This window comes from Carcharhinus amblyrhynchos, chromosome 5, assembly GCF_965287045.1.
Source record: "Carcharhinus amblyrhynchos chromosome 5, sCarAmb.v2.hapA, whole genome shotgun sequence".
NCBI lineage: Eukaryota > Metazoa > Chordata > Chondrichthyes > Carcharhiniformes > Carcharhinidae > Carcharhinus > Carcharhinus amblyrhynchos.
Window position 1 is genome coordinate 5,896,321 of NC_137328.1, and position 17,431 is coordinate 5,913,751.

The 17,431-nt window shown below is 42.9% G+C and overlaps 1 protein-coding gene across 1 annotated transcript; it reads left to right on the plus strand.

Moving 5' to 3' along the window:
• The first annotated feature begins 1,740 nt into the window (after positions 1–1,740).
• On the plus strand, positions 1,741–14,764 carry LOC145343387 (leucine-rich melanocyte differentiation-associated protein). The gene is made up of 4 exons (XM_080189605.1): positions 1,741–1,876; positions 6,313–6,495; positions 10,766–10,843; positions 14,547–14,764. The coding sequence occupies exons 1-4, from the start codon at positions 1,755–1,757 to the stop codon at positions 14,710–14,712; spliced, it is 549 nt and encodes a 182-aa protein (XP_080045731.1). The 5' UTR covers positions 1,741–1,754; the 3' UTR covers positions 14,713–14,764.
• The last annotated feature ends 2,667 nt before the right edge of the window (positions 14,765–17,431 follow it).

Here is a 17,431-nt window from a genome sequence, read left to right on the forward strand (position 1 = left end):
CTTTCCTGTGTCTACCCAATCAAACCCCTTCATCATTTTAAAGACCTCTTATTGTCCACCTCTCGGATTTCTCTTTTCCAAAGAAAGGAGTCCCAGACTGTTAAATTTTTCCCCATTGTATTGGAGTACAAAGCTTAGAATGTAGAGTTCTGGATGCACTTTAACTGTCACGATTCTTTGAGTTGACTCCCACTCACACAATTTGCGAGATTATTTCCCCTCTGCCAGTCTTGTGACACTTGATTGAGTCTGGAGGGTAAGAATCACGTGATGTTTTCTGCTGAAAAGCAGTGTGAGAGATTGCAAAAGCAAATGAGAGTAGATCTGTTTTCACTGATATACAACTGGCCCTTCATCCGGAAACATTTCAGCAGCTGCAGCAAAAGGTACGACTTAGTTTTTGGGGTTTTTTGATAATGATTGTGCCTTAATTATCATTTGGTTGCCCGCCTTGTAAGTCACGGTTTACACGATGGGTCACCTCTGTGTCAAACATCACCTGGTGGGGTTCAGCAATCCACTCTGGCACAAAGTCCCTGCCACATTTCCTGCAGGGAAGACAGTGGGCCAAGAAGGTGTATTATTCTCTGGCCTCTGTTTTCTTTGGGTTTTCTTCTAAGTTTCTGTATGCATTTTCCAATGCTTTTCATTTGAATCATCAAATTAGATTACTTTGCAATCAGTAGTTTTTTGAAATGGTTTGATGATCTTCATCATTTGTTGCAATGTTTCAAGAACTAGTCATGACACGAAGAATGACTCGGTGATTAACAGGTTAAGTGTCTTTGGCTACAGGAAGACATATGGCCAAATGAACAGATAAGTAGCTGATGGAATTTAACTCTGAAAGGTATGAGCTGATATACTTTGGAAGGAGTAATTTGGTAAGGAAGTATTCAATGAACATCATGACACCAGGAAGTTCTGAGGAACAAAGGGGCCATGGAGTGTTTGTCCATTGATCTCTGAAAGCTACCCCATTAACTAGCTCACTAACTATAAGTTAGTGGAGTTGTTAAAAAGGCAGATGCTGCACTTGTCTTTATCAATCAAGACATAGATTACAAAAGCAGAGAGGTTATTTGGATTGCATAGAACTTTGGTGAGGCTACGGTGGAGTGCTATGTGCAGTTCTGGTCACCACATTATAGGATGGATGTGATTGCACTGGAGGGGGTGCAGAAGAGATTCACCAGAATGTTGCCTGGAATGGAACATTAAAGTTATGAAGAGAGGTTGGATAGACTTGGGTTGTTTTTGTTGGAGCAGAGATGACTGAGGGCAACCTGATTGAGGTGTTCAAGATAATGAGGGGCATGGACAGACAGAGTGGATAGGGAGCAGCTGTTATTCTCAGTTGAATGGTCAGTTATAAGACAATTCAAGTTCGAGGTGATGGGCAGGAGGTTTAGGGGGATATGAGGGAAGATTATTTTATAGAGAGGGTGGTGACGATCTGGAATGTGCTGCTGGAAGGGTGGTGGAGGCAGGTTGTCTTACATCCTTTAAAAAGTACCTGGATAAGCATTTGCCTCATCATAACATTCAAGGCTATGGACCAAGCGCTAGTAAATGGGATTAGATAGGTAGGTTTGATGTTTCTCACATGTCGGTGCAGACTCAATGGACCAAAGGGCCTCTTTTGCACTCTGTGATTCTGAACTTCTTTCCATACTTGGGGTGATTGCAGAACCAGATTAAAGGCATTGATAGAAAGTAATTTTGTGATAGGTACCTCTATCCCAGTATTTTTAATGATGCAAATAAGAAGATTGTCTTTCGCCCATCAAAATCTCCAAGAAATGCCTTTCATCAAAATACTCCAACATTCTTCAACTCTTGAAGAACTTGACCTCAGCCACAACTGTCTTAATGAGTATCCTTTAACTATTTTTTGTTTATTATTTTGACTGTTAACCATTACTAAGGCGGTAACTGCAAAACTTGTAGGTTTGTGAAAATACTTTTTTCTCCTTGATTTATTAAGTTGTGTGATATCTCTTAGAGCATATCTTCTCTGTTAATGATGCATTCAAGGGGAAGCTGAGTAAACACATAAGGGAGAAAGGAATAAAAAGATATTCTGATAGAATGAAATTAGGTTGATGGGAGGAGGCTAGTGTGCAACAAAAAACACCAGCAGCACTGGCCAGTCGGCCAAATGGCCTGTTTCTTGCTGTAAAGTTCTATGCTTGAAACTGCAGCAGGTTATTGCCCTGTGGAGAGTTTGAATAGGAGATGTTGATTCCTGTTATGATATCAGCGGAGAGAACCAAGAGTTTTTCCCAGAGAGATAGGTGAGAACTTTATGGTCAAAATGATTTTCTCACAGCCAATTATGAAGCAGCATTCAGAACATAGGAACAAGAATGCATCACTCAGCTGCAGCTTCAAGAGTGGGGACCTCACAACCACTCTAGGGGGATTGCTGCGTGACTCAAAAAAAATGCACATGAAAGGAAGGGGGAAGGAGAAAGAATATAAAGGAAAGACAAAATCAACATTAAAATGGGAGGAAAAGAAGTTACAAATACACCTCCATTTAAGCTATATCTCCCTGTCAATAAAATTTGACGCTGAATTAGATTTGAGTAAATGCAATTCTGTCCCGTCAGCCTTGGTTACCTCCACTTCCAAGGGTTAGCCTGACAACCATGTCATAGTTTTAGACCTCTACTTAATCACTTGTGCAGACCTATGCCAAAGACCCTGCTGGAATTCTCCGGCTGTTCAATCCAGGGGGATTCTCTGGCAGCGTATCATCGTACGTGGATTTCCAGCTGGTATGCAGTGACATCAATGGAAATTCCCATTGACAGAGGCGGGACAAGAGAATCCCGCTGCTAACAAATAACACACCACCTCCCGCTGGTGGGAAACATGCCCACTGAGTTTCAGATCTTTGATATTTATGACTCCTTTGGCTAGAGAGTCCAGAACGACAAAACTGAAAGGAATTGTCACAAACAGAATGGAAAATTTAATGGACCAGACAAAGGTCCGTTGACATTAAACAGGAGTATCCAGTCCTGTAGTGAACAGGACTGGAAAATCCCAGCCAGGGAGTGGTAGTCTCAGGAGAATGGGTCAAATAGGACAGAGATGAGGAGGAATCTCTTTACAGGGGGTTGTGAATCTTTGGAATTTTCTTCCGCAAAGGGTGGTGGATGCTTTGTCATTTAGTATGTTCAAGACTGAGATTAATAACCTTCTGGGCATTAAGGAAATCAGGAGATATGGGGATAGGATAGGAATGTGGCATTGAGGTGGAGGTACTGCCATGATTTTACTGAGTGGTGGAGCAGGCTCAAGAGACCATGTTACCTACTGGCACCTACTCCTGCTCCCATTTCTGTTTTAATGTTCTGCCCTTTTAATTTTCCCCTGTGTTGAGGCACCAATGGCCTCCTTTATATTTACCAGCCCAATGACAGTGATGGGATGGATTGCCATGTATACAGTAAATTTTCTGACCCAGGATACTGGGACAATTCACTTGATGACCCAAGAGAGAAAATATGTGTTAAAGACATGTATTAAGGCGTGGTAATTGGGCAGTATTGGATTCACCCCACAAGGCAGATTTCATAGAATCATTGAATCTTTACAGAGCAGAAGGAGGCCATTCAGTCCATCAAGTCAGTACCGACTCTCCAACAGAGCATCCCACCCACGTCCTCTTACCATATCCCCACATATTTACTCCACTAATTCCCCTAACCACACATCTTGGGATACGGAGGGACTATTTAGCATGGCCAGTCTACCTAACCTGCACATCTTTGGACTGTGGGAGGAAACTGGAGCACCCAGATGAAACCCATGCAGACACGTGCAAGAACGTACAAACTCCACAACAGCTAGAATTGAAGCGGGTCCTTGGCACATGAGGCAGCAGTGCTACCCACTGTGCCACTGTGTTGCCGTAGCAATCTCCAGCAATTTAGTCTTACCACTTAAGATATTAGTCAAATTGCCCACTGTTTGACGTTTATATAAGGTAATAAGCCGTGGATAACGAAGGAGGTGAAGGAAAGTGTTAAATTAAAAGCGGAGGCGTTTAGAGTAGCTAAGAGTAGTGGGCGAGAAGAGGATTGGGAGAGGTTTAAATGTCAACAAAGATTGACAAAGAAGTTGATAAAGAAGGGTAGGAGAAACTATGAAGCTGGGCTAGCGCTTAATATAAAAAAGGATAGCAAGAGTTTTTATAAATATATAAAAGGGAAGAGGCTGGCTAGGGTGAATGTTGGTCCTTTAGAGGATGAGAAAGGGGACCTAGTGGTAGGGGATGGGGATATGGCTAAGGTCTTGAATAACTTTTTTGTTTCTGTCTTCACGGAGGAGGACGTGAATAATTTGCCGGGTGTTAGCGATGGAAAGGTAGTAGGACTGGAGGGTCTTAATGACATTACTGTTACTAGAGAGGCGGTGCTCGACAGACTGGAGGGGCTGATTGTGGACAAGTCCCCAGGACCGGATGGAATGCATCCGAGGGTTCTGAAAGAAATGGCGGAGGTGATATTGGATGCCTTGGTGGTTATTTTCCAGACGTCGCTGGATTCCGGGGAAGTGCCGGATGATTGGAAAACGGCTAATGTTACGCCGTTGTTTAAGAAGGGTGCCAGACAAAAGGCGGGGAATTATAGGCCGGTTAGTTTAACGTCTGTGGTAGGTAAAATGTTAGAATCCGTCATTAAGGAGGAAATTGCAAGGCATCTTGAAGGGAATTGCTTGATAGAGCAGACACAGCACGGTTTCATTAAAGGGAAGTCGTGTCTGACAAATTTACTGGAGTTCTATGAGGATGTGTCCAGGGCGGTGGATAGAGGAGAGCCGGTGGATGTGGTCTTTCTAGATTTTCAGAAGGCGTTTGACAAAGTGCCTCACAAGAGGTTATTGCAGAAGGTCGAGGGACATGGAGTTGGGGGTAGGGTGTTAGCGTGGATAGAGGATTGGTTGTCAAATAGGAGGCAGAGAGTGGGGGTCAACGGATTGGCGGATGGTGACTAGTGGAGTGCCCCAGGGGTCGGTGCTGGGGCCTCAGCTTTTTACCATTTATATAGATGATCTGGAGGAGGGAACCGAGTGTAGGGTGTCGAAATTTGCTGATGACACCAAGATTGGGGGAACGGCAAATTGTGCGGAGGGTGTGGAGAGTCTACAGAAGGATCTAGATAGGCTGGGCGAATGGGCCAGGAAATGGCAAATGGAATTTAATGTTGGCAAGTGTGAGGTGGTCCACTTTGGTAGGAAGAATGGTAGGAAGGACTATTACTTACGTGATGAAAAACTGCAGCAGGCGACGGTGCAGAGGGACCTCGGGGTCCTTGTGCATGAGTCGCAAAAACCCAGCTTGCAGGTGCAGCAGGTGGTCAGGAAGGCGAATGGGATGCTGGCCTTCATAGCGAGGGGGATTGAATATAAAAGTAGGGAGGTCTTGGTGCAGCTGTATAGGGCATTGGTGAGGCCGCAGCTGGAGTACTGTGTGCAGTTTTGGGCGCCGCACCTGCGCAAAGATATTTTGGCCTTGGAGGGAGTGCAGAGGAGGTTTACTAGGCTGATACCGGAGTTGAGGGGGTTGAGCTATGAGGAGAGGCTGAATAAACTGGGCTTGTACTCGTTAGAGTTTAGAAGAATGAGGAGAGATCTCATTGAGACGTATAAGATGATGAATGGGATGGATAGGATAGAGGTGGAGAGACTCTTCCCGCTCAAAAAAGACTAGGGGGCACAGCCTCAAGATAAAAGGGGGGCGGTTTAGAACGGAGTTGAGGAGGAACTTCTTCACTCAAAGGGTGGTGAATCTCTGGAATTCTCTGCCCGTTGAAGTGGTGGAGGCTGCCTCGCTAAATATTTTTAAGACGCGGGATGATGGGTTTTTGATAAGAGAGGGGATTAAGGGTTATGGGGAGAGGGCGGGAAAGTGGAACTGAGCAGCGACAGATCAGCCATGATGTTATTGAATGGCGGGGCAGGCTCGAAGGGCTAGATGGCCTACTCCTGCTCCTATTTCTTATGTTCTTATGTTCTTATATATTAACTCTAATAACTGGAAAAGGAGGGTAATTTTATAATAATGGATGTTCCTCTTATCCTAAATTGAGAAAGGAAAAGCATTTTCTGAAGCTTTAATTGTCTTTCCATATCCTAGCGTCGACGTGGAACCTGCCGGAATATTGATGATACTGTGACTAGTTCAGGACGACAGGATTTCATTATTATGTATCCATGTCTTGCATTGTCAGTTGGTCAGTTTGTGTTTTTCAGTTTATCCACTGGTGACATTTGTCTTCCTTAGCTCTGGTATTTCAGAAACCTTTCACAGCTTGGAGAGCTGAAAAAATTAACTACATTGATTTTGGATGGCAACAACTTCACCTCTCATGTTAAGTTTGCCTACATGCCGAGTCTCACCATCTTGTGGATAAATAAGAACAAAATTACTAATTTGGCTATTTTCATTGCAGAAATAGCTAAAAACCTTCCTCGAATCAGGTGAGGTATACATATATTGAAAGAGTTTTTTTTTGTTCAGACATTTTGATGTCCTGATTGTGGCAACCTGAATTTCAGTCACATGAAGATTACGCCTTTTGTAGATGTTACTTTAACATAAAGCAGAACCAATGCAAATCACATTTAACAGGCAAATGATACTTCACATAAAAAGGAGGTAAATTTCACTTTAAATTGTCCATACAATAAAGATAAGTCTTCAGCTATCTCAAGCATTCATGTCACTCCATACACAGATGTGATACTAGGGGATGGATTCTCAAAAAATTTCTAAGTATTGGATTCATGTAAAAACTGGAGTAAATCACACTGGTTTTTTTCAGCCAGAGTTTTAAAATGAATCTCCCACACTCGGTGCACCGCAGAGTGTAGTCGTGTGAACCACACCAGTAATCAGTGGGTTAGGCCTATTGCCCCCCTGGAGAGCACGGTAGCATAGTGCTGAGTGGGCCATTGCTCATGCACTGATCAGTCCGCGCTGAGATTGGCACATGCACAGTAGTCCCACACTGCTGGCCTCCTGTTTGGTGGCCAACAATTGAGCTGGCCAGCCCTGAGACCCCAGCAACCACCGACCACCCACGCCCCCGCAATTCTCTCCAAGAACTCCTGTCTCCTTTCCTGCCAAACAGAGAAGCTGAACTCTTCCTGAGAGTGATTTGCTTCTTCTGCTCATAAGAATTCTCTGGTTCCTCTTTCTTTCCCTGTCTGCTTTCTCTTTCTATCTGCATCTGTGTACTGGTCACCTTTACTCTGTAAGAATTCTGACAACACCAGGTTTAAGTCCAACCGATTTATTTGGTAGTAAACTCACAAGCTTTCAAGGTTTGTGAGTTTACTGTCTAACTGTGTTTACCCCAGTCCAACGCCGGCATCTCCACATCAGAAACCTTTACCCTCTCACTCCTTTGTGCCTGCAGCTCTCCTTTGTATCAGCCAACCTCTCAGCTTCTTTCTTAAGTTCCATCCTCTGGCACAGCTTCCAGGTTAAAGATTGCCAAGTCTAATGAACCAGTAGTTCTTACAATTCAAGAAGACCACAATTGTTCTCTTTATAACTGATGTCAACTCTTATAAATTCTTTTCAAACATCCTTTAAAACAATTACAGATTCTACAGACTTTTCAAAAAAAAACTACATTATCCTTATTGCAACACTTCTGGGCCAAAGACATTCACAGAGGTCAATTTGCAAATTTCAAAACTGAGAATTGTAAACAAAAGAAAGACTTGCTTTTATGTAGTGCCAGACTTTCGGGATTGGGAACCTGGTGCTCAAATACATTCTGGGGCCTAACTCCACAGTATTTTGAAATGCGAATGCCCTAATTAGGCAACAAGAAGCAAACTCGGCACACAACTGAGCGTTACCAGGAGGCGGGAGCTGCCTGCAAAGCATGTGCCATGATGGAGCCTGCCGCTGTCTTTTAGGATAGAGCAGATAGCTTTAAGCCAAGGAAAATGACCATGCCATCAAGATAAAAATAATGCTCTTGATCCAGTGCAAGATGTTGCATAAACAAACCATCTATTCGAAACAAACTTTTGGTTCTATCCACAATGAGCCCCAGACATTAATGTAAACCAAACTGTTCCAGTTTGTCGAACTGACCACAAAATCCCGATCTTTCCACTGCCACCCATCACCCCCCACCCCCACCCCCCACGCTGGCACAGCCTGTCAATAAACTCCTCAAAGAACTTTGAGCCATTAACTGGAGGCACAAGTTCTGCCTCTGCCCTCCATTTGAAAATCATGGTGCCTCTTGGAGGCATCAAGATATCTCCAAGAATGTAATTTTTAAATTGTTGCCGAACTCAACCCTTCACCAGCAATTAAAAATCTGACTAAAGTGGAGTCATTGTTGTTACACTGCGAACACGACAGCCAATTTCTGTACAACAAAACATCACCAGCAGCACCAAAATAATGATGAGATAATCTGTTTTTCAGTGATGTTGATTTGAGGGATAAATATTGGTCAGCACCTCAGAGAGAACCCTTCTGCTTTTTGTTAAAATGGAGCTTTGACATACACTTGAGAGGTCAGGTAGGGCCCTGATTTAACATTTTATTCAAAATATAGTAGCTCTACTATTGCAGCAGTCCTCCAGTAGTGCACAGGTATGTCAGCTGAGATTTTAGCACACAAGTCTCCACAGTAGGACTTGAGGCCACAGCCGTCTGACCTGTAGGCAAGAGTGGTACCCAATGTCACAGCCAACCCATGGTTTATTTTTGTTAAGACACAAGGGGTAGAATGTCATGAGAGCAAAAACCACAGGGTTTATACTTTATGGGGTCTGCCCCCCACCCCAAAAACGCCTTATCACTGTTACTATTCTGTGATTGCCCACAGAAATATATATACAATTGAATTGGATAATTTGCATCTCTGGTTCTAGCTCACATCTAAATCTGAAGAACACTGCTGCAATGTTGTGAGCTGCATTTTCACAAATTCTGGTGCAAAAATAAAACAAACCAGCAGGTGTCAGCAGACTCCAGATCTTATGGAAAACTATCCTCTGATCACTGATCAGGGAGTGAACGATTTTAGCCGTTTACACTGGAATGGGACAATTCTGTTTGATTGGTTGAGATGAAATACGGTGCAAGGAGGCTCATATGGCTAAGTGACAAATAGCCTGCTTCTGTGCTGTAAAAGTCTAATTATTACTGTTGTCTCTAACTTTCCTTCAGGTATCCTTTGAATATTGTGTCAATTCCTACTGGTCTTCTGCTGTTGCTAACCGCCCTTGTGTGCCCAGTGATTTAGGTGGGAGACAACCATTAACCAGCACTCGGGATGATCAGTCATAGACATAGAGTTTTACAGCACGGAAAGAGGCCCTTTAGCCCACCATGCCTGCACCAGCTATCAAGTACCTATCCGTTTAATCCCATTTTCTAGCGCTAGGTTGGTAGCTTTGAGGGCAGCATGGTAGCACAGAGGGCAGCACAGTGGCACAGTGGTTAGCACTGCTGCCTCACAGCTCCAGGGACCTGGGTTCGATTTCTGGCTTAGGTCTTTGCGGAGTTTGTACATTCTCCCCATGTTTGCGTGGGTTTCCTCTGGGTGCTCTGGTTTCTTCCCACAGTCCAAAGATGTGCGAGTTAGTTGATTGGCTATGCTAAATTGCCCCTTAGTGTCCCAGGATGTGTAGGTTAGAGGGATTAGCAGGATAAATATGTGGTGTTCTGAGGTTAGGGTGGGATTGTTGTTGGTACAGACTCGATGGGCCGAATGGCCACCTTCTGCACTGCAGTGTTTCTATGATTCTATGAATAATATGGCTCTTGAAGTGCTCATCTAAATGAAGCATGATTCAATCTCTTGCAATGTTGAAACCAGACAAGAGTTTTTGCCGTATTTTGCAGCACAGTGGAGTTTTAAACTACATGAAAACCCATGGGTTTGATAGAACGTTGATTTTACACCCATCAGTTCTGATGAGTGCAATTGTTTTAAAATTGCACCCAAGTGGGTCTAAACTCTCTGAAATTTAGAAGATATAATTGAAAAGTAAAAAAAGACCAAACGTCAGAGTAAAGGACTGAAAGCAACATGAGGAAAAATTATTTTTTACACCATACTCAAAGTACTATGAAGAATGGAAGGAAGCAAGAAAGGAGGGAGGAGAAAATATCTGTGGTGCCTTTCATGACCTCAGGACGTCCCAAAAGCCCTTGCCAGCCAATGATGCAATGTTGAAGAGTAGTCAGCATTGTCATGTCAGGGAGAGTGCTTCACCACACCTTTTGGGTTAAGACACTCCTGAGCATTGTGCTGAAAAAAGAGCAATCCTTTAAACATCTTCAGTGTGCAGCTCTGCATTGCCTGCAAGCAACAGTGCACAAAGAGCTGGTGTCAACTTGCCGGAACAGAATCCTCCTTTTCCACTGACCAATCTGTTGCCATGAGTCTAACATTATTAAAATGGTTTGAATGATTAATTATGTCATTCAGGACTATAGCAGCATTTTGTAAATGAAGGTGGGAGCAATGCAGTAGCTGCAGGCTCCTAAATATTAAAGATCTACCCAGAGGGGAATATAAAATATAGAACAGACAAAAAGATATCGGATTATACCAATTTGCTATCAGTTTCAATAGCAGGACAAATATTATAGTTATCTTTTTATGAATGCTTTGTTAAGTATTTCTTTAGCTGTCTGCTTGCTGCAGTATTTGAACATGGGATGCGACCAGTTTAATGATTCGTTATTTTGCACATGGAACTTTAGGATTCTGAGCATGATGAACAATGGGGCTGCACCAAGTTATTTTAATGGTGGAAGCCTACAGGACTACATGGATTATAGGTGAGTAGTAACCCTTCATTAGGCAGACAGGACAGTGAAAAGAATGAGACACGTACAACCACAATAGGTGTGGTGAAGCAGAATTTACATATTTTGAATCTCCGATTTTAGATTTTTGAATAAATCTGTTGGAACCTTGCAATCTATCTGAAGAATCACCATAGCCTCATGCTTAATATCCCAAATGTGTAAAATCAGATTGCTTTCAGAAGAAGAGGAGACTGGAAGGACATCTCTGGAGTGGCTGAGCAATTACTCAGAAGTTCCTTCAGCCCGTCATACTTGTTCCATCACAGTTAAGTCATGGCTGATCTGTATCTTACCTCAGTTCAATATCCCCCTTACCTAGCAAAAATCTATCAATCCCAGTTTTGATATTTTCATCCACAACCTCAACTTTTTTTTGGCAAAAGAATTCCAGATTTCCCTATCTTTTGTGTGAACACATGGTTCTTGACATTGCCCTGAGCAGTCTAGTTCTAAGGTTATGCTCCCTTGTCCTGATCCCTCCCTATCAAAATAAATAATTTCTCCCTATCTATTTATCAACTCCTTCAATCATTTTAAACACATCAATTAGATCACCCCTTCTTAATCTTCCTTAAACAAAGGACAATAAGAAGTCTCACAACACCAGAGTAAAGTTCAACTGGTTTATTTGGAATCATGAGTTTTCAGAGTGCTGCTCCTTTATCAGGTGAATCTGATGAAGGAGCAGTGCTCCGAAAGGTTGTGATTCCAAATAAACCTGTTAAACTTTAATCTGATGTTGTGAGACTTCTTATTGTGCCCATTCCAGTCCAATGCCAGCATCTCCACGTTATAAACAAGGGAATCCTAGAAAACCTGTACTCACAACGTAACCGTTTGGCCATGTTCTCATTCTGACTCCCCCAACATTTTAGCTAGAGCATTACAACAGTGACTTCACTGCAAAAGTACTTCATTGGCCGTAAAGTGCTTTGGAGTGTACTTTGGGTCACCATATATTCAAGCTGTTACATTATTTGATGCTTATCCAGCTTTCAATACTGGATGAACAGAAACTTGCTGCAATCAAATATTGCAAAGACTGAATCCATTGTTTTTGGACCCCACTCTAAGCTCTGCTTTGTAGCTACTGACTCCATTCCTCTCCCGAGCAACAGTTTGAGATTAAGCCAGCTGGGTCAAAACCTTACTGTCTCATGTAATCCCGAGGTGAGCTTCTGACTTCATATCACTGCCATCACAAAGACTGTCCATCCCTCATAACATCATCCAACTTTGCACCTGTCTCAGCTCATCTATTGCTGAAAGCCTCATCCCTGCCTTTGTTACTTGTAGAACTATTCCAGTGGCTGTCTGCTCTTCCACATGCTACACTCAGTAAACTTGGAATCACTGAAAACACCCTGTCATAACTCGCAGCAAGTCCCATTCCCCTTTCACCCCTCTGTTTGCTGACCTGCACTGGCTCCAAGTAAAGCAGCATCTTTACTTTAAAATTATCCTTTTCCAATTTCTCCATAGACCAGCTCCTTCTTATCTCTGTCATCTTCTCCAGCCTCACAACGCTTCTAGATATCTGCACTCCTTTAATTTTGGACTCTTGAGCATTCATAATTATAATTGTGACCATGGCTTCATTTACCTCAGCCCTAAGCTCTGGATGTCCCTCCTGAAACCTCTCACCTCCCAACCTCGTTTTCCTCCTATAAGACATTCCTTAAATCCCACCTCTTTGACTAAGCTTTTGATTGAATATCTCTTTATAGAGTCATAGAACCCTACAGTACAGAAGGAAGCCATTCAGCCTATTGTGCCTACACTGATCACAATCCCACCCAGGCCCTATCCCCACAACCCCATGTCACCCAGACAGTAAGGGGTAATTTAACATGGCCAATTCACCTAACCCACACATCTTTGGAATGTAGTCAGTGCCATACTTGTCTTTTAATGCTTTTGTGAAATGCCTTGGGACATTTTATTAAAAATGCTACATAAATATAAGTTGTTTTTGAAATGTTTCTTTCTTTCTATTGTGCTTAAATTTCTCAGAGTATCCTTTTTTTGGCTGTAATCTGTAGGCTTTCATCCCTGTCTTGACTTGCAGAGCTTGAAATGGGCCTTATCTATAGTGAGCCCTCTGTCCCGGGCTGTGCCTGCCACCACCTGTTCCTGCTCACTCACACTGGGTGTCTCAGAGCACAAAGACCTTTACTCCACTGCAGAGTGCCAGTAGCCCTGTTGTTACATGGGGGAGTGTGTCAGTACACTCTCAAGAGGATTGTCCTCTTCTGCGATGCCTCATGTAGCAGCCTCTGGAGTCAGAAAAGGAATAGAAGAAAGAGTTTAGGGACAGGAGTCAGGTCAGCACTGAGTTAGTGACAATCGCATGAATGCAGTCTAAGATTTAAATTACTGAATATTTGCTGAGGTGAATAATGGGCGTAAGGTAAGATGCAGATAGCTGTGAGCCTCACCTTCTCCAAAGCTCCTGGCTATGCTTGAACTAATAATCAGGGCTTCTTACCTCTGCTATGAGCAATATAATATTACCTACTCCTCCCTGGTCTTGGTTCTCTCCTCTCCCTTATATCTTAAGCCATATAAGGCATGCCAGATCAAGTCATGGTGTTTTTATTACAGCTGTTTATTCGAGCTATAACTATAGGATTCTGGGGAGCCAGCTAGTGGACATCAGAGTCCAGAATTCAGGAATGCACAAGTAGCTATAGTTTCAAATTTGATTACAAGCAATGTACCAATCGAGGTATAGGAGTTATCTTTGACCACTTACAATTATTGATTAAGGTTACATCATATATAAGATACAAATGTTAAACCCCAAACATTACCATCGTGCGCTTGCTTAATTATAATATCCAATCAGAATGAAAACTTAATCATGTTAGCTGACTTAATTCATTATTGTTATAGGTATCCTTGACATCCCAGCTTGTGTCTGGGTTTGTGGATTTCAATCACCCCTTCCATGTCCAGATGTCTGATTTAATGAATTCTCTCAGACTAAGGGCCTTTGTTAAATAAATGAATCTATTTTCTACCATTTCCTCCCTTGTAACTAGGCTTTGATGCTTATCTGGATCGACTTTAATAAAGACCTCTGATTTCTCTCAAAGCAACCTATGTGATTTCTAAACTGCGTAATTATATATCCTTTCAAAATGCATATTCCCACTTCAAACAAGCCTGTAAATGCCCACTGGAACTTGTGTGCCTCGTGTAGGTGTGTGTGTGTGTATCTGAATCCAGGGCTTGATCGGGTATGTTGGTTTATACATACCACCCAAAGGATATTCCACACTGATGTTTAGGCCACAGGCTTTCTCTCACAACCCTAGATGTGAGACATTGCCACAGTGGTAGAATAAAGTGCCATTGTACTAACTCCCCATTTATACTAGAGATTCTGTTGAAAGACCTGAAATGTTAACCCTGTTCCACTGTCCATAAAGGCTGACTCACCTGATGGGTATTTCCAGCATTTTCTGTTCTTATTGCATTTGTGAGGTTGAGTAAACTCAAGTACTGCTCTTGTTTTGAAATTGAAGTTGTACCATCTGAAAAATATAAAATTATTTAAACACCAATCAGTTCAAATGATAATAGTAAAAAGTTCTCAGATGTTGCACATTGCAAGGCAAAGGCCCATCAATGTACAATCAGTTAACATTGTACTTTTTGCTTTATTCAGGCATTATGTTATTAGCCAAATACCTACACTGAAAGTGCTGGATGACAAAGAAATAATGCACAAGGAGCAAATGGAGGCAGAACGAATCTATCGACTCAAATATTCAAAGGGCACATCAAAAAGTAAAGGACCTAAGGAGAACATTTCCAATGCATATAATGCATAGCACATGCATGCTCCAAACTCTGCATCAAATAGTTCAAAAACTTACAATCATAAAACCAGGAATGTTGGAATATTCGGCCACTGAAAAGATGAGTTATCCTTCCAAGCTAATGCTGTGTTACTTCACCACAATCACATTGTGGTGATTATCCCTTTAAAGGATCCATCATCAGAACAAGTGTCACATGCCCTGGGGAGCCAATCGGAGAACAAGATGGGGGATCATCTCAGTGAGCTCAGGTTTCTGTTCCAGAACCTTCTTTGGAGCTGACTGGCAGCCGTGAGGCTGTAAGCCTCTATATTATAGTTATATGTAAAAATATAATGCAGTTGCTATTTACCTAACAGATAAACAGGAATTATTACAGATGCTATTTTAGCTCATAGAAACATAGAAAATAAGAGCAGGAGTAAGCCATTCAGCCCATCAAGCATTCTTTGCCAATCAATATGACCATATCTGATCCTTTATCTCAACTCCACACTCCAATGCTCTCCCTGAAACCCTTGATGCCTTTAAAGTTGAGAAATCTATCCATTTCCTTCTTAAATATATTGAGTGACTTGGCCTCTTCAGCCTTCTATGGTAGAGAATCCCACAGGTTCACCACTCTCATCTCAGTCCTAAATGGCCTACCCCATATCCTGAGACTGTGACCCCACCCAAGTCAGATGAAACATTGAGCTCAAATTTACCATCAAGTTGCACTCATTTTTGGCTGCGGAAGCTTGGTAAAGTCGATCATGAGGCAAGAGGCGCGATCCATGCCCACCTCCGCGCCTGTTCCCCCTTTACCAAGGTCTGAAAATGGCCACAATCAGGACTGCACCCAATGGCCATTTAAATGCATCTGCATGCACTTAAATTGACTTATTGGGCTGCACAGCTGACCTAACTGGTACTTCTCCTTTTACCATCACGTTCATCCATCCAGAATCGGTGCAATTAAGAAGATGGCATTCAAAAGCAAAGGTGTCTATACTCTGGAAGTGGCACATCATTTACAAATGAGAATTAAGCACAATTTGTTGGTTATTAGATGTTTTAATGTGAAGAGGAAAGCGGAGTTAATAAACGAGACTTGCTTATGTTAGTAACCACCAAAAAATATTCTATACTGATACCTTTACAAAAATCTGCCTGGAATTAGCATCTGACCGTGTTCCTTAATGTGGAGGTGGACTGGAGTGGGCACAGTAAGAATTCTCACAACACCAGATTAAAGTCCAACAAGCTTATTTGGAATCACAAGCTTTCAGAGTGCTGCTCCTTCATCAGGTAAGTGATGAAGGTGCAGCACTCTGAAAGCTCATGATCACAAAAATACCTGTTGGGAGACTTCTTACTGTGTTCCTTAATGATACACTGACCAAAGAAATTAATATGTCGCCACAAAGAGCAAACTATTTGTCATTTCCATTCTAGTCAAATGTAAAGTTGCCATTTATAACATCTTGAATGCTCAAGCCAGAATTTCCCAGCTGTTCATGTCAGCGGGATTTATGGTCCCGATGATGGCGCATGCCTGCTGTAGGTTTCTCAGTGTATTCAACACCGCAGGACCAGAAGATCCCACCGCTGGCCAATATCGGGTCGTCTCTGCGAAACATGGGGTGGATTGCACAGAAAATCCCACACAGTGTATTTTGGGGAAAAACAATGGTTGAATCTCATTGTGGTCCAATTTTGCAATGTGGAGTGGGTTAAGGATTTCAGTAACTCAGTATTAAGGGCAGTAGCAAGAGGGAGACTACTGACACCATCCTGTCAGTTGATGATTTGAAAGTGGAGGCAGGACTTACGACGAATGTTGCATTTATAGAAAACAGCGAAGAAAACCAAGTCAATTTACCCAAAGTCTATTTAAGAAGCGTCTGTACAAACAGAACTCGTGACTGTAACTGCAGTAAATTCTCCCAATTAAAACAGGGTGATTTCTCCAGCAAATGCAGTGAGTGGAGGATAGTTATATTCTACAAGTTAAGAGGGTGATTTTGAGCCCCTGTTAGTGGTGCATGGGATCACTAACCCGGATGGAAAATACCGAAAGAATCTGGAAGTGTAAGTCTCGCCAGCGTGGTCGAGATTCCTGATTTTCCCCAAACCTCACTGGTGAAGTCACAAGGTTCACATGCGCAAAAGGAGAGCACCCCATTTTAATGGTTTGGCATACATTTTAATGTCATTAGCCAGCCCCCCCACCACATTATTTCCCCCCCGCTCACTGAATATGCAAATCTCACCAACCTGACTATTGAAAAAAGGGACCTCTCAGGGTTGCAAAGGTAAGTATAGCCCCCAGGGGGAGAGGGACATACCTGGCAGTCGCCTTGGCAATGCCCCTTAGCACAGGTTGGCATTGCTGGGTTGGCATTGTTGGATTTGCAGTGCCAACCTGTGCTGGGGCCAGTGCCAGGGGCAGACCCTCTGGGCAGCCTCATGGGAGGGTTCCTGTTGGGGAGGATTGATGCCTGCAAGGGGGGAAGAGTGTCACTGAGACTGCGGTGGTGAGTTTTGGGTGCCAGCAGTTGTGGGGAATGGGAGGGTGGCTGGGATTGGTGGGAGAGGGGGAACCCTGTCACTTGTGAGAAGGATCCTAATGTGGACATGGGGGTGCGGGTGCGGGGGGGTGGATGTAGTGTGGGGCAGTTCAGTTTCTGTGCTGATCTGGGCTCCCTTTAACAATGGTGCCCCCAATCTCTGTGGAGTTGGCCTTGCC

Bases quoted from the DNA above. Each gene is read 5' to 3' on its own strand.
- LOC145343387 (XM_080189605.1), top strand. From the start codon at position 1,755: ATGATGCAAATAAGAAGATTGTCTTTCGCCCATCAAAATCTCCAAGAA. The intron at 1,877-6,312 runs GTATCCTTTAAC...CTGGTATTTCAG, and splicing joins AGCCACAACTGTCTTAATGA to AAACCTTTCACAGCTTGGAG. The intron at 6,496-10,765 runs GTGAGGTATACA...ATGGAACTTTAG, and splicing joins AAAAACCTTCCTCGAATCAG to GATTCTGAGCATGATGAACA.